This window comes from Staurois parvus, unplaced genomic scaffold (genome assembly GCF_062004578.1).
Source record: "Staurois parvus isolate SC_StPar_1 unplaced genomic scaffold, SC_StPar_1.0 ptg001037l, whole genome shotgun sequence".
Lineage (NCBI taxonomy): Eukaryota > Metazoa > Chordata > Amphibia > Anura > Ranidae > Staurois > Staurois parvus.
Window position 1 is genome coordinate 1,184,460 of NW_028318833.1, and position 20,071 is coordinate 1,204,530.

The 20,071-nt window shown below is 47.4% G+C and overlaps 1 protein-coding gene across 1 annotated transcript in view; it reads left to right on the forward strand.

Moving 5' to 3' along the window:
- LOC149441014 (uncharacterized) overlaps positions 1 to 19,722 on the forward strand; it is a 37,608-nt gene extending 17,886 nt beyond the window's left edge. The window contains exons 7-15 of the mRNA XM_089657891.1: positions 12,569 to 12,661; positions 12,776 to 12,856; positions 12,942 to 13,022; positions 13,138 to 13,218; positions 13,878 to 13,991; positions 15,514 to 15,539; positions 17,208 to 17,490; positions 18,695 to 18,888; positions 19,603 to 19,722. Coding sequence (XP_089514017.1) covers positions 12,569 to 12,661; positions 12,776 to 12,856; positions 12,942 to 13,022; positions 13,138 to 13,218; positions 13,878 to 13,991; positions 15,514 to 15,539; positions 17,208 to 17,490; positions 18,695 to 18,888; positions 19,603 to 19,722 — 1,073 coding nt within the window. The remainder of the gene's footprint in view (positions 1 to 12,568; positions 12,662 to 12,775; positions 12,857 to 12,941; positions 13,023 to 13,137; positions 13,219 to 13,877; positions 13,992 to 15,513; positions 15,540 to 17,207; positions 17,491 to 18,694; positions 18,889 to 19,602) is intronic.
- The last annotated feature ends 349 nt before the right edge of the window (positions 19,723 to 20,071 follow it).

A 20,071-nucleotide genomic window follows, 5' to 3' on the forward strand; every position in this document is an offset into this window, starting at 1 on the left:
CAGATTAGGGGCCTGGCAGCAGCTATGTGAGGCCCGTAATCTGCCTGCACCCTATGTCAAAAAATTTAACACACCAGCAGTGTGAAGAGACCTGAAAGTGGCACATGGCAGCAGAGTGTGGCGATGGAGACAGCAGCAATGGGAGGCCGTACAGGGACCCATGAGAGACTCTGGACTTGGCAGCAGCATGAGGAGGCGGTATATAGGGGCCCATGGCAGATTAGGGGCCTGGCAGCAGCTATGTGAGGCCCGTAATCTGCCTGCACCCTATGTCAAAAAATTAAACACACCAGCAGTGTGAAGAGACCTGAAAGTGGCACATGGCAGAGTGTGGCGATGGAGACAGCAGCAATGGGAGGCCGTACAGGGACCCATGACAGACTCTAGACTTGGCAGCAGCATGAGGAGGCGGTTTATAGGGGCCCATGGCAGATTAGGGGCCTGGCAGCAGCTATGTGAGGCCCGTAATCTGCCTGCACCCTATGTCAAAAAATTTAACACACCAGCAGTGTGAAGAGACCTGAAAGTGGCACATGGCAGCAGAGTGTGGCGATGGAGACAGCAGCAATGGGAGGCCGTACAGGGACCCATGAGAGACTCTGGACTTGGCAGCAGCATGAGGAGGCGGTATATAGGGGCCCATGGCAGATTAGGGGCCTGGCAGCAGCTATGTGAGGCCCGTAATCTGCCTGCACCCTATGTCAAAAAATTAAACACACCAGCAGTGTGAAGAGACCTGAAAGTGGCACATGGCAGAGTGTGGCGATGGAGACAGCAGCAATGGGAGGCCGTACAGGGACCCATGACAGACTCTAGACTTGGCAGCAGCATGAGGAGGCGGTATATAGGGGCCCATGGCAGATTAGGGGCCTGGCAGCAGCTATGTGAGGCCCGTAATCTGCCTGCACCCTATGTCAAAAAATTTAACACACCAGCAGTGTGAAGAGACCTGAAAGTGGCACATGGCAGCAGAGTGTGGCGATGGAGACAGCAGCAATGGGAGGCCGTACAGGGACCCATGAGAGACTCTAGACTTGGCAGCAGCATGAGGAGGCGGTTTATAGGGGCCCATGGCAGATTAGGGGCCTGGCAGCAGCTATGTGAGGCCCGTAATCTGCCTGCACCCTATGTCAAAAAATTTAACACACCAGCAGTGTGAAGAGACCTGAAAGTGGCACATGGCAGCAGAGTGTGGCGATGGAGACAGCAGCAATGGGAGGCCGTACAGGGACCCATGAGAGACTCTAGACTTGGCAGCAGCATGAGGAGGCGGTATATAGGGGCCCATGGCAGATTAGGGGCCTGGCAGCAGCTATGTGAGGCCCGTAATCTGCCTGCACCCTATGTCAAAAAATTAAACACACCAGCAGTGTGAAGAGACCTGAAAGTGGCACATGGCAGAGTGTGGCGATGGAGACAGCAGCAATGGGAGGCCGTACAGGGACCCATGACAGACTCTAGACTTGGCAGCAGCATGAGGAGGCGGTATATAGGGGCCCATGGCAGATTAGGGGCCTGGCAGCAGCTATGTGAGGCCCGTAATCTGCCTGCACCCTATGTCAAAAAATTAAACACACCAGCAGTGTGAAGAGACCTGAAAGTGGCACATGGCAGAGTGTGGCGATGGAGACAGCAGCAATGGGAGGCCGTACAGGGACCCATGACAGACTCTAGACTTGGCAGCAGCATGAGGAGGCGGTATATAGGGGCCCATGGCAGATTAGGGGCCTGGCAGCAGCTATGTGAGGCCCGTAATCTGCCTGCACCCTATGTCAAAAAATTTAACACACCAGCAGTGTGAAGAGACCTGAAAGTGGCACATGGCAGCAGAGTGTGGCGATGGAGACAGCAGCAATGGGAGGCCGTACAGGGACCCATGAGAGACTCTAGACTTGGCAGCAGCATGAGGAGGCGGTTTATAGGGGCCCATGGCAGATTAGGGGCCTGGCAGCAGCTATGTGAGGCCCGTAATCTGCCTGCACCCTATGTCAAAAAATTTAACACACCAGCAGTGTGAAGAGACCTGAAAGTGGCACATGGCAGCAGAGTGTGGCGATGGAGACAGCAGCAATGGGAGGCCGTACAGGGACCCATGAGAGACTCTAGACTTGGCAGCAGCATGAGGAGGCGGTATATAGGGGCCCATGGCAGATTAGGGGCCTGGCAGCAGCTATGTGAGGCCCGTAATCTGCCTGCACCCTATGTCAAAAAATTAAACACACCAGCAGTGTGAAGAGACCTGAAAGTGGCACATGGCAGAGTGTGGCGATGGAGACAGCAGCAATGGGAGGCCGTACAGGGACCCATGACAGACTCTAGACTTGGCAGCAGCATGAGGAGGCGGTATATAGGGGCCCATGGCAGATTAGGGGCCTGGCAGCAGCTATGTGAGGCCCGTAATCTGCCTGCACCCTATGTCAAAAAATTTAACACACCAGCAGTGTGAAGAGACCTGAAAGTGGCACATGGCAGAGTGTGGCGATGGAGACAGCAGCAATGGGAGGCCGTACAGGGACCCATGAGAGACTCTAGACTTGGCAGCAGCATGAGGAGGCGGTATATAGGGGCCCATGGCAGATTAGGGGCCTGGCAGCAGCTATGTGAGGCCCGTAATCTGCCTGCACCCTATGTCAAAAAATTAAACACACCAGCAGTGTGAAGAGACCTGAAAGTGGCACATGGCAGCAGAGTGTGGCGATGGAGACAGCAGCAATGGGAGGCCGTACAGAGACCCATGAGAGACTCTGGACTTGGCAGCAGCATGAGGAGGCGGTATATAGGGGCCCATGGCAGATTAGGGGCCTGGCAGCAGCTATGTGAGGCCCGTAATCTGCCTGCACCCTATGTCAAAAAATTTAACACACCAGCAGTGTGAAGAGACCTGAAAGTGGCACATGGCAGCAGAGTGTGGCGATGGAGACAGCAGCAATGGGAGGCCGTACAGGGACCCATGAGAGACTCTGGACTTGGCAGCAGCATGAGGAGGCGGTATATAGGGGCCCATGGCAGATTAGGGGCCTGGCAGCAGCTATGTGAGGCCCGTAATCTGCCTGCACCCTATGTCAAAAAATTAAACACACCAGCAGTGTGAAGAGACCTGAAAGTGGCACATGGCAGAGTGTGGCGATGGAGACAGCAGCAATGGGAGGCCGTACAGGGACCCATGACAGACTCTAGACTTGGCAGCAGCATGAGGAGGCGGTTTATAGGGGCCCATGGCAGATTAGGGGCCTGGCAGCAGCTATGTGAGGCCCGTAATCTGCCTGCACCCTATGTCAAAAAATTTAACACACCAGCAGTGTGAAGAGACCTGAAAGTGGCACATGGCAGCAGAGTGTGGCGATGGAGACAGCAGCAATGGGAGGCCGTACAGGGACCCATGAGAGACTCTGGACTTGGCAGCAGCATGAGGAGGCGGTATATAGGGGCCCATGGCAGATTAGGGGCCTGGCAGCAGCTATGTGAGGCCCGTAATCTGCCTGCACCCTATGTCAAAAAATTAAACACACCAGCAGTGTGAAGAGACCTGAAAGTGGCACATGGCAGAGTGTGGCGATGGAGACAGCAGCAATGGGAGGCCGTACAGGGACCCATGACAGACTCTAGACTTGGCAGCAGCATGAGGAGGCGGTATATAGGGGCCCATGACAGATTAGGGGCCTGGCAGCAGCTATGTGAGGCCCGTAATCTGCCTGCACCCTATGTCAAAAAATTTAACACACCAGCAGTGTGAAGAGACCTGAAAGTGGCACATGGCAGCAGAGTGTGGCGATGGAGACAGCAGCAATGGGAGGCCGTACAGGGACCCATGAGAGACTCTAGACTTGGCAGCAGCATGAGGAGGCGGTTTATAGGGGCCCATGGCAGATTAGGGGCCTGGCAGCAGCTATGTGAGGCCCGTAATCTGCCTGCACCCTATGTCAAAAAATTTAACACACCAGCAGTGTGAAGAGACCTGAAAGTGGCACATGGCAGCAGAGTGTGGCGATGGAGACAGCAGCAATGGGAGGCCGTACAGGGACCCATGAGAGACTCTAGACTTGGCAGCAGCATGAGGAGGCGGTATATAGGGGCCCATGGCAGATTAGGGGCCTGGCAGCAGCTATGTGAGGCCCGTAATCTGCCTGCACCCTATGTCAAAAAATTAAACACACCAGCAGTGTGAAGAGACCTGAAAGTGGCACATGGCAGAGTGTGGCGATGGAGACAGCAGCAATGGGAGGCCGTACAGGGACCCATGACAGACTCTAGACTTGGCAGCAGCATGAGGAGGCGGTATATAGGGGCCCATGGCAGATTAGGGGCCTGGCAGCAGCTATGTGAGGCCCGTAATCTGCCTGCACCCTATGTCAAAAAATTTAACACACCAGCAGTGTGAAGAGACCTGAAAGTGGCACATGGCAGAGTGTGGCGATGGAGACAGCAGCAATGGGAGGCCGTACAGGGACCCATGAGAGACTCTAGACTTGGCAGCAGCATGAGGAGGCGGTTTATAGGGGCCCATGGCAGATTAGGGGCCTGGCAGCAGCTATGTGAGGCCCGTAATCTGCCTGCACCCTATGTCAAAAAATTTAACACACCAGCAGTGTGAAGAGACCTGAAAGTGGCACATGGCAGCAGAGTGTGGCGATGGAGACAGCAGCAATGGGAGGCCGTACAGGGACCCATGAGAGACTCTAGACTTGGCAGCAGCATGAGGAGGCGGTATATAGGGGCCCATGGCAGATTAGGGGCCTGGCAGCAGCTATGTGAGGCCCGTAATCTGCCTGCACCCTATGTCAAAAAATTAAACACACCAGCAGTGTGAAGAGACCTGAAAGTGGCACATGGCAGCAGAGTGTGGCGATGGAGACAGCAGCAATGGGAGGCCGTACAGGGACCCATGAGAGACTCTAGACTTGGCAGCAGCATGAGGAGGCGGTATATAGGGGCCCATGGCAGATTAGGGGCCTGGCAGCAGCTATGTGAGGCCCGTAATCTGCCTGCACCCTATGTCAAAAAATTAAACACACCAGCAGTGTGAAGAGACCTGAAAGTGGCACATGGCAGCAGAGTGTGGCGATGGAGACAGCAGCAATGGGAGGCCGTACAGGGACCCATGAGAGACTCTGGACCTAGCAGCAGCATGAGGAGGCGGTATATAGGGGCCTATGGCAGATTAGGGGCCTGGCAGCAGCTATAGGAGGCCCGTAATCTGCCAGCACCCTATGTCAAAAAATTAAACACACCAGCAGTGTGAGGAGACCTGAAAGTGGCACATGTTTGAGGCATGATTCATGGCGGATTTAGTCAGTTGTGTCAGGAACTGGTGGTTTGAAATCCAGACTAATCCACGCCTGATTCATTTTCACAAACGTGAGTCTCTCCACACTTTGGGTGGACAGTCGTGTCCTCCGCGGAGTTACAATACCTCCTGCCGCACTAAACACGCGCTCCGATGCCACGCTACTGGCCGGGCATGACAGCCTTTCAAGGGCAAATTCAGCTAGTTGGGGCCAAAGGTCAAGTTTCGTTGCCCAGTAGTCAAGGGGATTGTCTACCTCGGTTGGCAGGGTGCTGTCCAAGTAGGCCCAAGCCTGTTGTTTGAGCTCCTGCTCCAGGTCCACCTGATGCTGCTGCTGCTGCTGCGGCTGGTTAGTAGTTTCCTCACTGCGCTGGTGAAGAAAGCTACTCATCATCGACTGCAGACTGAGGCAGCCACTGCTGGTGGAGCTGCCACTGCTCCTACCACCCCACCCCTCCCCTGCTGCCATGCCAGCGGAACGCGAGCGCACAGGGCCCACAGTGTCTGAGGATGGACGTTGGCGCACAAAGGCAGAGACCAACTGACTACATAGGTGGTTTTTATAGTACGTAATTTTGGCCTCCCTCTCAGCAGGTGTGAAAAAGGCCACCATTTTGGACCGGTAGCGAGGGTCCAACAAGGTGGACAGCCAAAAGTCATCCCTCTGTCTGATGGTTATTATTCGGCTGTCGCTACACAAGCAACCGAGCATGCTATGGGCCATTTGTGCCAAGGAATGCGAGGGACTCCCTGCCTCCATCTCCACAGCATACTGCCACGGTGCGTCTGGGTCCTCTGTCTCCTCCTCCTCCTCCTCTACCAGATGCTCCTGCTCCTCCACTCCTGTCCGCTGAGTGGAAAAACCACCCATTTCACTCAATAATTCCTGAGCACAAATGTCCTCCTCTACCTCCTCCTCTTCTTCCTGTCCTGCCCCCACAGGGGTCATGTGGCGTTGAGATCTGTGCGCCACGTCTACCGCACCCTGACCAGCCATTGTTAACAGCATTTGTTCCAGGACGTGCAACAGAGGAATGACGTCGTTCATCCCATAGTCCTGCCGACTCACGAATAGCGTGGCCTCCTCAAAGGGCCTGAGCAAGCGGCAGGTGTCACGCATGAGCTGCCAATGGCTGACATCTAAGTTACACAGGGGAGTACCTTTATCCGCTTGTAACATCAGGAAATCGGTGATGGCCTTTCGCTGCTCGTAAAGGCGGTCTAACATGTGTAGGGTTGAATTCCACCTTGTTGCAACGTCGCAGATCAGGCGATGCTGTGGAATTCCGTTCTGCCGCTGCAGCTCAATGAGGGTGTTCTTTGCGGTGTAGGAATGGCTGAAATGCATGCACAGTTTACGTGACATTTTAAGGATGTCTTGCAGTTGGATGGTGGATTTTAGGAACCGCTTGACAACCAGATTGAACACGTGAGCCATGCATGGCGCATGGCACAACCTTCCTTGACGCAGAGCAGACACCATGTTCTTTCCGTTGTCAGTCAACATGGTTCCGATTTTCAGTTTGCGCGGAGACAGCCATCTGTCGATTTCTCTGTTCATTACACTCAGCAGTTCCTCCCCTGTGTGACTACGTTCGCCAAGGCATACCAGGTGCAGCACAGCGTGACACCGTTGCGCCCTGCACATGTGATATGCCGGTCGGGTAATGGGACTTGGCACGGGGGTGGCGGCTGAGGACACGGCGGAAAAAGAGGTGGTAGAGGCGGACATGCTTGCTGGACCAAGGACGTGCAAACGTGGAGGCAAAAGCGTCGTGACCTGTCCAAGTTGCTGGTGCGGCTGTGCCGGCACCACGTTCACCCAGTGGGCCGTAAATGACATGTACTGTCCCTGACCGTAGTTACAGCTCCACACGTCGGCGCTGCCGTGCACTTTGGCAGAGACCGACATGCTCAAAGACTGGCCCACCATCTCTTCTACATGTGAATGCAGGGCTGGCACTGCCTTTTGGGCAAAGAAATGACGGCTTGGCACTCTCCACCGCGGCGCGGCACAAGCCATCATTTCTCGGAAAGGTGCTGAGTCCACCAGTTGGAAAGGGAGGGACTGCAGCACCAGCAACTTGGACAGGAGGACGTTCAGCTTTTGCACCGTCGGGTGCGTGCTCGCAAACTGTTGTCTCTTGGATACGGATTCCAAGAAAGACTGTTGACGGAATCCGAGAAGAGGAGTAGCAGGAGAAGGAGCATCTGAACGAGCGGAAGATGCCAACGAGCGACAACTCCCCTCAGCAGAGGTGTTGGAGCCTTGACTGGCTGATAGAGGGCGATTGACGACGTCGGGTGACGGAGCAAGTAACGGAGCGGGTGATGGAGCGGGGGCTGGGGCAGGCAGAACCGCCGTATGTTTATCACGGTTTTCCCAGGCCACCGAATGGTGACGCTGCATATGCTGACGCAACGCTGTAGTCCCAACATGGGCCCCCTGGCCACGCTTGCATTTCTGGCCACATAGTCGACATACGGCTACGTTTACTTCCTCGGGCGGCTTGAGGAAAAATTGCCACACCACCGAGTAGGAAACTTTGCCCCCGCTACTCTTCACTGGCTGACTGCTACTTCCTCCGTGCGCACCGGCACCACTACTGGCCGTGGTGGTAGGCTGCAGTGGAGCTGGTGCTCTACTCCGTGGACGTTTGGCTCCACTGACACTGATGCGACCCTGCTGCTGTCTCCTGGGCAACCCACCGACTGTTTTGCTCGCTGCCAAGCTGCCACCCTCTTCTCCTGATGATGCGGAAGAAATTGCCTGATGACGACGAGGCTGCCAAGTGCGATCAACCTCCTCATCATCAAGTAGGGTCTCCGCCTCACTACTAGCCCCCTCGGCTGCGTCTGGGTCAGGAGACAGACCTGTCTCTAGACCGGCTACCGAGCCACTCTCCTCGCCAGTACTTGTTCGCTTGGCTGCTGAAAAGGCCGATGTCTCCCCCCGTTCCTGACCGCCCTCTGTTAGCTCTTCCTCACTGTACAGTGGGGCTGAGCCCACAGCATGCGATACTTCGCTTGGTGAGGGAACAGCAAAGGACAGGGGCAGGTAGAGGACACGTGATTTCAGTGGGCTTGGTCCCGGGCCATGCCAACTAACGGTTGTGTCTGACGTACCCACCGACCGTTGGCTGTAGGTGTCAGAGGTGACCTGGGAAGAGGAAGACGACCGAGCCAACCAATCAATGACGGCAGGGTTGTCGGTGGAGACACGACCGCTGGATGACACCGGGAGCACTGGCCTCTGGCTGCGAATACTGCTGCCTCGACCCCTTCCTCTGCTGCCACGTCTGCTCGCTCCTAAAACATTGCCTCCTCTGCCACTCCTCTGCATGTTGTCTGACATACTATTTAATTCAACGATTAGGTGTCCCTGAGTAACAATTCTCTGGCACTCAGTAACAATTCTGTCTGTCCCTGAGTATGAATTCTGTGGCCCTGAGTAACAATTCTGTGTCTGTGCGAGTAACAATTCTGTGTCTGTGCGAGTAACAATTCTGTGTCTGTGCAAGTAACAATTTTGTGTCTGTGCGAGTAACAACTCTCTGGCACTCAGTAACAATTCTGTTTGTCCCTGAGTAACAATTCTCTGGCACTCAGTAACAATTCTGTCTGTCCCTGAGTAACAATTCTCTGGCACTCAGTAACAATTCTGTCTGTCCCTGAGTATGAATTCTGTGGCCCTGAGTAACAATTCTGTGTCTGTGCGAGTAACAATTCTGTGTCTGTGCAAGTAACAATTTTGTGTCTGTGCGAGTAACAATTCTCTGGCACTCAGTAACAATTCTGTCTGTCCCTGAGTAACAATTCTCTGGCACTCAGTAACAATTCTGTCTGTCCCTGAGTATGAATTCTGTGGCCCTGAGTAACAATTCTGTGTCTGTGCGAGTAACAATTCTGTGTCTGTGCAAGTAACAATTTTGTGTCTGTGCGAGTAACAATTCTCTGGCACTCAGTAACAATTCTGTCTGTCCCTGAGTAACAATTCTCTGGCACTCAGTAACAATTCTGTCTGTCCCTGAGTAACAATTCTCTGGCACTCAGTAACAATTCTGTCTGTCCCTGAGTATGAATTCTGTGGCCCTGAGTAACAATTCTGTGTCTGTGCGAGTAACAATTCTGTGTCTGTGCAAGTAACAATTTTGTGTCTGTGCGAGTAACAATTCTCTGGCACTCAGTAACAATTCTGTCTGTCCCTGAGTAACAATTCTCTGGCACTCAGTAACAATTCTGTCTGTCCCTGAGTAACAATTCTCTGGCACTCAGTAACAATTCTGTCTGTCCCTGAGTAACAATTCTCTGGCACTCAGTAACAATTCTGTCTGTCCCTGAGTAACAATTCTCTGGCACTCAGTAACAATTCTGTCTGTCCCTGAGTATGAATTCTGTGGCCCTGAGTAACAATTCTGTGTCTGTGCGAGTAACAATTCTGTGTCTGTGCAAGTAACAATTTTGTGTCTGTGCGAGTAACAATTCTCTGGCACTCAGTAACAATTCTGTCTGTCCCTGAGTAACAATTCTCTGGCACTCAGTAACAATTCTGTCTGTCCCTGAGTAACAATTCTCTGGCACTCAGTAACAATTCTGTCTGTCCCTGAGTATGAATTCTGTGGCCCTGAGTAACAATTCTGTGTCTGTGCGAGTAACAATTCTGTGTCTGTGCAAGTAACAATTTTGTGTCTGTGCGAGTAACAATTCTCTGGCACTCAGTAACAATTCTGTCTGTCCCTGAGTAACAATTCTCTGGCACTCAGTAACAATTCTGTCTGTCCCTGAGTAACAATTCTCTGGCACTCAGTAACAATTCTGTCTGTCCCTGAGTATGAATTCTGTGGCCCTGAGTAACAATTCTGTGTCTGTGCGAGTAACAATTCTGTGTCTGTGCAAGTAACAATTTTGTGTCTGTGCGAGTAACAATTCTCTGGCACTCAGTAACAATTCTGTCTGTCCCTGAGTAACAATTCTCTGGCACTCAGTAACAATTCTGTCTGTCCCTGAGTAACAATTCTCTGGCACTCAGTAACAATTCTGTCTGTCGCTAAGTAACAATTCTCTGGCACTCAGTAACAATTCTGTCTGTCCCTGAGTATGAATTCTGTGGCCCTGAGTAACAATTCTGTGTCTGTGCGAGTAACAATTCTGTGTCTGTGCAAGTAACAATTTTGTGTCTGTGCGAGTAACAATTCTCTGGCACTCAGTAACAATTCTGTCTGTCCCTGAGTAACAATTCTCTGGCACTCAGTAACAATTCTGTCTGTCCCTGAGTAACAATTCTCTGGCACTCAGTAACAATTCTGTCTGTCCCTGAGTATGAATTCTGTGGCCCTGAGTAACAATTCTGTGTCTGTGCGAGTAACAATTCTGTGTCTGTGCAAGTAACAATTTTGTGTCTGTGCGAGTAACAATTCTCTGGCACTCAGTAACAATTCTGTCTGTCCCTGAGTAACAATTCTCTGGCACTCAGTAACAATTCTGTCTGTCCCTGAGTAACAATTCTCTGGCACTCAGTAACAATTCTGTCTGTCCCTGAGTAACAATTCTCTGGCACTCAGTAACAATTCTGTCTGTCCCTGAGTATGAATTCTGTGGCCCTGAGTAACAATTCTGTCTGTGCGAGTAACAATTCTGTGTCTGTGCAAGTAACAATTTTGTGTCTGTGCGAGTAACAATTCTCTGGCACTCAGTAACAATTCTGTCTGTCCCTGAGTAACAATTCTCTGGCACTCAGTAACAATTCTGTCTGTCCCTGAGTAACAATTCTCTGGCACTCAGTAACAATTCTGTCTGTCCCTGAGTAACAATTCTGTCTGTCCCTGAGAATGAATTCTGTGGCCCTGAGTAAGAATTCTCTGGCACTCAGTAACAATTCTGTCTGTCCCTGAGTAACAATTCTCTGGCACTCAGTAACAATTCTGTCTGTCCCTGAGTAAAAATTCTGTGGCCCTAATAACGTTTCTGTGGCCCTAAGTAACAATTCTCTGGCACTGAGTGAAAATTCTGTCTGTCCCTGAGTATGAATTCTGTGGCCCTAACTAGCGTTTCTTTGTCCCTAAATAACGATTCTGTGGCCCTCATTAACAAGTCTGTGTCCCTGAGTAATGGTTCTCTGTCCCTAAGTAACTTCTCTCTGTCCCCAATTCTCGTTTCTGTGGCCCTAACTCTGTCCCTGTCCCTAGTACAGAGCGGTCTGCCTCTGTTCAATGACTGCAGGCAAATGAAGATTTCCAAAATGGCCGCTATATATACCTCGACCATTACACAGTGCTGGCTGGCTGGCTGCTGATTGGCTGATGCGATCACATGTCGTTGAGGAATGCATTATGGGGCAGCGCGCCTTGTCTGCGCGCCTTCCCCGACATCCCCGCTCCGTCGCCGCACATGTCAGCCGCCATTTTCGGAAAAATTTCGATTCGCGCGTCCGAATTAGGCTGTTTTTCGGATTCGGCACGAATCGAAATTTTTCCGATATTCGACTCGAATTCCACTTCGGATACTTCGATTCGCTCATCTCTACTGTCTAATTTGTCTCTAGTACTGTATGTATGAATATAAGTTAGGGACCTTAGATTGTACTCCCCTTGAGGGTTAGGGACTGATGTGAATGTATAATATATATGTAAAGTGCTAAGTAAATTGATGGCGCTATATAAGTACCTGAAATAAATAAATACATGAGGAAAAAAAATGCATGTGTTCACAGTAATATTTCATATACTTCTTTTATTTGACTATTTTCACCCAAATGATGGTATTCAGAGATAGATCCACCGGAGTCCGCACCAGCAACTGCATGCATTGACCAGAATCCTCATATAAAGTGGAACTCTACCCATAACAACTTTATAAAAATAATGTTCTTTAGCAAGGAACATACATTCCACATAATTAATTATGCAACCAAAATGAGTGTGTGCTGTAAACTGCCTCCATCATTGTCCCGGTTTCGTATTGCTGGAGGCGGCCATTTTGCTGAAGCCCAAAGCCCCTGAGCAGCGTAAATTTTCAGGCTGTCAACATTTCTTCCTCTACAAATATGGCACAGCGCTGAAAAATAGAGAGTAACTGAGCATGTGCAGAACAGGACGAGACAGTGTATTACTGGATTTTAAACCGTGTAGGCACTTATTTTTAATGCTTTACATACAGTAGCTATACCTACAAAAGGGGCCAGCCTGATGTGATCGAGGAGGACTTAATTATCTGACTGAAGTTCCACTTTAATAATGACTACCATGTGATATCCTTCTGGTATCTGACCATTGTAACCCCTAATAGGTGTTCCTTCATTGGTAGATCCACTGGTGCCTGTCCTAGCTTTGCCGAACCAGGACAGATATGTTAGTACTCAACATGGAGCACACATGATGGGTAAATATAAAATCTAATATGGTCATTTAAAAAATAAAATTTACTATTTTTTTCTTTTTATTTATTTATTTATTTTTATGTGACTGTTTTAACCCATAGCTGATGCTATTTCAGGGGTAAATACATTAGCACTGTCCACAGCTGCCCCAACCCAGGACAAACCTGTTAGTTCTTACCATGCACCACACATGATGGGTAAGTATGAAAAAAATACAATTTATTTACAGTAATATTTTACGTATTTCTGTCATCTATTTTCACCCATATGATGGCATCTCAGGGGGAGATCCTCCTGTGTTTTCCCCAGTATCCACAAACAAGGAAGGACGTGGTCATAATTCCCATCCAGCACACACAATGGGTATGTATAAAAAAACAATGTAAGCAATTGAAAAAATAGTTTGCATATTATAGCAGTGATAAACGATGAAATGTTTCTGCTATATAACTTTTACAGTCATATGATGTAATTTCAGGAGAGGAGTTACTAGGGACGGTCTCACCTACCTCAAACCATGAAATATTTAATAACTCTTCCTGTCCAACACAGATAGTGGGTGAGTATAATGATCAGGGCTGGGATCTCAAAAATCAAAATGCGTGACTTTTATTGTAAAAGTTAAGCTTTTTGTTGTAATATTTTGTTTGCTTTCTCTCTGTATTAGTCTTTTGCAGTGTCTATCTAGTATATCAGCTGAATAAACACAAAGCTGAGAAATGCTGAATACATTACAGTACTAAATATTATGTGATTTACTAAAATTGGAGAGTGCAAAATCGGGTGCATCTGTGCATGATAGCCAATCAGTTTCCAACTTTTTTTTTCAAAAAATAACAACAATCTGAAGTTAGAAGCTGATTGGCTATCATGCACTCTAGAATTTTAGTAAATCAACTCTAATGTGTTTCACCTTCTCTTCTAAATACATCAAAGGGACTTGACCACGGGTGAGGACTATCCAGAAAGTCAATGTGGTTGAACAAAGTTCCCATGTTTGTGACAACAGCAGTGTGTGGCACCTGGCCAAAGATGTGAGAATTACACAAGTAAACAAGGGCTTTGAGTGGCTCTTATTTTCGTACATTGAATCACGAAATCTAAGTTGAAAGAAGATTGGTGAAAAATTTCGGATATTTCTGAATATACGTGTTTAAAATACCATTTTATAAACTCCTGTGATTATTTTTTCACCCATATAATGTGCCATGTTTTCAGGAAAAGATCTACTATTGTCAATCCCATCAACTGCAAGACAAAAGAGATGTGCTAAAACTTACAGTCCAGCAAATGTGAGTCCAGCAAATGTGATGGATAAGTACAACAACCAAGGTGAGCATTTTAAAAATCCATTTTTACATCTATGTCTATTTTATTTATTTCTTTACCTCTTTCCATCTAAACCACTCATCTTCTTCTCCCTCCTCTCTTCTATCTAAACTTCTCATCTCCTTCTCTCTCCTCTCTTCCATCTCAACCCCTCATCTCCTTCATCTAAACTCTTCATCTCCTTCTTCCTTCTCTCTTTCATCTCAGCCCCTCATCTCCGTCTCTCTCATCTTTTCCATCTAAACCCCTCATCTCCTTCTCCCTCATTCCCTCATTCCCTCCATCACAACCCCTCAACTCCTTCTCCCTCTTCTATTCCATCTAAACTTCTCATCTACTTCTCTCTCATCTCTATATTAGCCACTCATTTTCTTCTTCCTCCTCTTTTGCACCTAAACCCTTAATGTCTTTCTTCCGCATCTTCTCCATCTTAACTCCTCACCTTCTTCTCCCTCATCTCCTTCTTTCTAGTCTCTTCCATCTAAACCCCACGTCTCTTCTCCCTCATCCCCTCCATCTCAACCCCTCATCTCCTTTTTCTCCTATCTTCCATCTAAACCCCCCATCTCCTCCATTTCAACCCTTAATCTCCCTCTCCTTCCTCTCTTCCATCTAAACCCATCATCCCCTCCATCTCAAAACCTCATCTCCTTCTCTCTCCTCTCTTCCATCTAAACCCTTCATCTCCTTCACACTCACCCCCTCCATCTTGACCCCTCATCCTCTTCTCTCTCCTCTCTTCAATCCAAACTCCTCTCCTTCCTCCTCATCTCCTTATCTCAACCCCTCATCTTCTTCTCCCTCCTTTCTTCCATTTAAACTCCTCATCTCCTTTTCTCTTTCTCTTCCATCTAAACCCCTCATCTCTTTCTCTCTCGTCTCTTCCATCTAAACTCCTCATCTTCTCCCTCCTTTCTTCCATCTAAGCTCATCTCCTTCTCTCGTCTCTTCCATCTAAACCCCTCCTCTCTTTCTCTCTCGTCTCTTCCATCTCAACCCCTCATCTCCTTTTCTCTCCTCTCTTCCATCTAAAGCCCTCAACTCCTTATTTCTTCTGTCTTTCATCTTAAACTTCCATCTTAAACTTCCTCTCTTCCATCTCAACCCCTCATCTCCTTTTCTCTCCTCTCTTCCATCTAAAGCCCTCAACTCCTTATTTCTTCTGTCTTTCATCTTAAACTTCCTCTCTTCTATCTCAACCCCTGATCTCCTTCTCCCTTATCTCCTCCATCTAAACTCCTCATCTCCTTCTCTTTCCTCTGTTTCATCTTAGCCCCTCATCTTCTTCTCCCCGTCATTTCATTTCATCCATATTATTTATGAACTGCCTCATCCACTCCCAAACCACACACATCTATGTGTACTCTCGATTCTAAAGATAGGACAGAAAGGTCTTACAGTCAAGGTGAACATCTAAAAATACATTGTTTTCATAGCTATACTTGATCTTATAATATAGTGGAAGAAAAATAGATAAATGTAAAGGTTAGTACTGTAGGTCTTATTTGTTATGTTTCTTTTGCAGAGCTTAAGACCATTATTTCCCCAGAGGTAAGAAATCTAAAAATGCTACTCTTTCTCCCACATAAAAGACACAAGGAAAATGGAAAATAGAACAAATGCATACACAAGTAAAAAACAGTTTAATGTAATATTGTTTACCTGTATGTGATTAAAAAAAATATTCTCCTTTAATTGTGTTCCAAGCCAAGTTAAGGACTGCACTCCATTTTTAGAATCTGCCAACACGTCTGAATCTCTATTACCCAGCCTTTGCTTTGTAATTGTAAACTGTGTTTTATTTTCCTTAAGAAAAATGGCATGGGCTTCCCCCCCCTCAGGTCTGGTATGGGCTATGAGGGAAACCCCCATGTCAAAATGTTTTTAAAAAATGGCATGGGGTCCCCTCCAAAATCCATACCAGCTCCTTATCCGAGCATGCAGCCCAGCAGGACAGGAAAGGGGGGGGAAGAGCGACTTCTCCTCCCTCCTGAACCATGCCAGGCCACATGCCATCAACATATGGGTTCCCCCAAAGCACCTTGTCCCCATGTCAATTATGGATGGTGTTTGTGGGTATCTTTGGGAGTTGTAAAAATTGGAATCTGGAAGCCACTTTTAACAAGGGGACACACAGATCCCTGCCTCTCCCCATGTGAATATGAGTGAGCGAGTATGGGGTACATGGTACAGCTACTCATTCACAAAAAAGGTATGGTGTAACAAAAATGACAGAAGAGAGTCTTTGACAAGTCCTCTATTAAAACAACAAAAATTAAAAAAATGTCCCCCAAAGTAGAACCAACAACAATCACGATGTCCGCTTCCACCGCCGACCTGAAAAAAGAAAAAAAAATGCTTCGCTGCTGACACTGGCTCCTGTCGTCTGACTGTTCCACTGCCCTGACAGTTCCGAAATATTTAAGGGGCGAGGGCCACTCTGTGATGTCACTGGGTGACCCTGCCTCCTTGTGATGTCATTGACCATGGCATGCTGGTTGTGCTGTGATTGGCCAAAGCACCTGTGGTCAGGTGCATTGCTTTGGCCAATCACAATGCACTATCAGAGTGCAGTGCATTGTGGGGTGCAGCAGACGAACAGCCCACCAAGCGCCGTTACCGTTCGTGTGTTCACCAGCCACACAAATGGTCGATGTTTGAGTCAAACTCACATTTGACTCGAACATCAAGCCCATCACTAGTCACCATTAAGATTCCTCTTACATCATATCCTGATGGGAAACCTCTCCAATAGCCAGACACAGGCTTGAAGCAAGGCCCCCTCCATCTATGTTGTTGAGAAAGTCACAACAAAAAAATAAAAGCTTTTTAGTGTGGCACTCTCTTACCACCACATGGACGTTCAAAGTGGTTAAAATTTATGACATTGAAAGTGAGGTTTCATACACAGGCACATCTAATGAGAAGTAGTCCTGGCTGAAACGTGTTGTTTTTCTGGTGTTACTGGTCCAAATGAAAAGTCAGAAGTCTCTTGGAGTGGGTCAGCTGGGACAATGTTCCTCAAAAGAGGAACAACAGTTCCTACATGGCACAGTATATACCCAAACTGATTGGTTTCTAATGAATTGTCTGTTGAGGACAGTTTTCAAAATTCAGGCTTTTTCTTTTCCGTTCAAGGCTATATAATGCATCAATATATTCCAAACTTTCCAAACAACCTGTGTCATTCTAGTGCTGATCTGTCTTTCCATATGTCAGCTACATGCAGGTAAAAAGCACATTGTGGGGATCTTCTCCAGATCTTCTGATGAGGATTACTCCTGGCTGGTGGAACTCCTGACATCCGAATATTTCACAGAGAACATCCAAGAAGTGAAACCTTGTTACATCTCCAACAATGGATTCCAAAGGTTTATAGAGGTTTTGTTTCAGTGTACATTTGGTATCCTGTATCACACCAAGAACAGAGGAAGAGTTAACATCACCAATGTCTCCGACTCTCTGTATGATGAAGAACTGGATTATCTTGAGAAGAAGCTTGGTAAGGCTAGGTTCACATTACAACATTCTCTGAAAAGTGTTCTGCGAAGGATTGCTATTTTAAGAGTGGCTAAGCTGTGGGTTCTATGCATTCAGGAGGTGAACTGCCTAACAGAACATTTGAATTGGACTAAGGTGCCACAACTGCAAGTCAAATGCTGTGCTTGCGATAGGGTCCCCTTGACTTGAATGGGTGAGCTTAACAGGTGATACCCCTTGTCAGCTTGACATGACAGTAGGCAAAATATTTTTATTTTGTTTTGGATAGAGTGGAAAGGAATTAGGACCCCTCTCATGCTTGTATTGCTGTCTGTGTCCCCTTTATGGTGATGCACCCTCTCTATTTGTCCTGTTTACCATTATCATTGTAAGTGAAAGTAATAGAAAATCACAAATTTTGAGTTGGCCCCATAACAGTGCTAGAGGGAAAATCTTTTAATGAGGACAAAAAATCTGGTGAACTGGAGGGCTCCAAGAGATTCCCATAATTTGCAGAGTTTCCTCTCATTTCCTGTTTTGACTATGGGACAGGAAGTGAAGGGAACTTTCCCTAATAGGACACAGATGGCAGAAATAAGTCTTGCAGGGGTTATAACCCTCCTTTACTCTATCCAAAATGAAAAAAGTGTTGCATATTGCTCTGCTTTAATTTGTCACATCAGTAATGCAAATCGTCCTGGCCATGGCATGTTTACAGCCCCCCTTTAACTACCAGTTTTACAGTGCCCTAGGTGCTCAAGTGAAGGAGTCTTAAGGACACAATATTGATGATGAGTTAACTGTTTAGCTCAGTTAGAAATAAAATAGAAATAAAATTTGCCCATTAAAACTAATTATATATGGTCAGAGAAGATCACCTGACATTTTTACTTGGCTGATGGTGGGTAATCTGAATCACATGGCAACATGGATCTTGTACGGGCTCATCTTTAATTCCAGATGTTCAATACTAGAGCGGGTATCTGTGAGTCTGGAAAGCCAAAATTGTTCTTTTAAATGCATATTATTGATAGTGAATTGATACCTAGGTGAGTAGATGTGTCACAGTAGTAGAGACCATTCAAAATCAAAACGAATCTGATTGCATATAGAGAACATTGAGATGATTTTGGTGTTGGCCAAAGAGATAAGAAAACATACAGTATACACGACAAATGAACTGTACATACCTGTATATTGATCATTGATGTCCTCTGTGTACTCAGGAAAGGACTATGTGATAGTGGTGATTGATGATATGGAGGACAATAGTGATCAGGAGAAGACTCGGATCCTAGAGAATCAGCCCGATATTGAAAGGTTGGCCGGTCACCTCCTACTCATATCACACACAGAGAAAGCTGAGAAAATGCATCTTGTAGAAAAACTGAAGAGTATAACCCAGTTACATCATCATCAGGTAATTTTCTCTTAATCCTGTATTTAGTAGTAAATAACTGGTAGTCTGGTGTGTTTAGTAGCACAATGAACAAGAGACCTTGCAAGGATTGGGAGGGAGAAAAAAAAATGGACCAGCTAGGAGAGAATATAGGATGATATGGAATACACCAGGACCACTAAATATAATAGGACACACATCTCTAGGTTGCAATCTCCAAAGACAAATCTACTAGTCTTCAGAGTACAGTCTTCCTACAAGACACTAAAGGAGGCCAGAGGTAGAGACCCCTCAGGAGAGGAAGTACTTGGCTCAGCTACCCAAGAATATGCAATCACTAGGATCTTGTAGTAAAGTCAGTACTCACAAGGACAGGGGAGCCTCTTCACCCATGTAGCTTCCTCCAGAGGCTGTGTAATGAAGACTGTCTGGACTGGATCCTTTAGGCGAAATCTTGGGGAGGCAGAAAGACTCTCAGGTGTAGACCCCCCAGCTCTGCCACAGCTGGGACCTCAATGAACATCTTGAATCAGCAGAATGGTCGGGGGGGGCAGAAGGTAGGCACCCTCCACCTGGGCAGGTGGAATCCCTTTACCAGGAAGATCCCACTGTTTTAAAGATCAGACTATTTATATGCTTCTCAGACAACTTCTAGACCCACCTCCCTAGGAATTGACTGCAATACCATAAATATTCATGCTGCCCATTTTCCTTGTTCAACTCCCTATATTCTAGAAATTTCCAGAAGGCAGGGAGAACAATCAAACCACAGCCTGTGAAATCCAGAACAACCAAAATAAATCACCAACTGCTCCCGTTAATACAGAGGAGGCAAAAAGAACTACATTTGCCTAACAATCTAGCAACCTAACTAGGAGGGTGCTACACATGTATATGACAAACCTATATATAGTCTAGAACAACTGTTATTAAGATATCAAAAAGATCATAGATACCATCATTTAATTCTACATGCTTTCAGAATGTATTAGTTATACGCCTCTTTAAAATCTGGCTCAATGTTTTTAATTTTTGTTGGAACAAGTTACATTTTCTATCAGCTTTGTATTTCTGTCTTTGATCTCATTGGGGACATTTCCCTTGCTTTCCCTCCCTTTGAGACCCATACAGGTAATAGGAGGTAAAGGCATCACCTGGCCAGAATGGCACAGATAGCTTTTTCTTTTTTCCTCAATGTAGATAG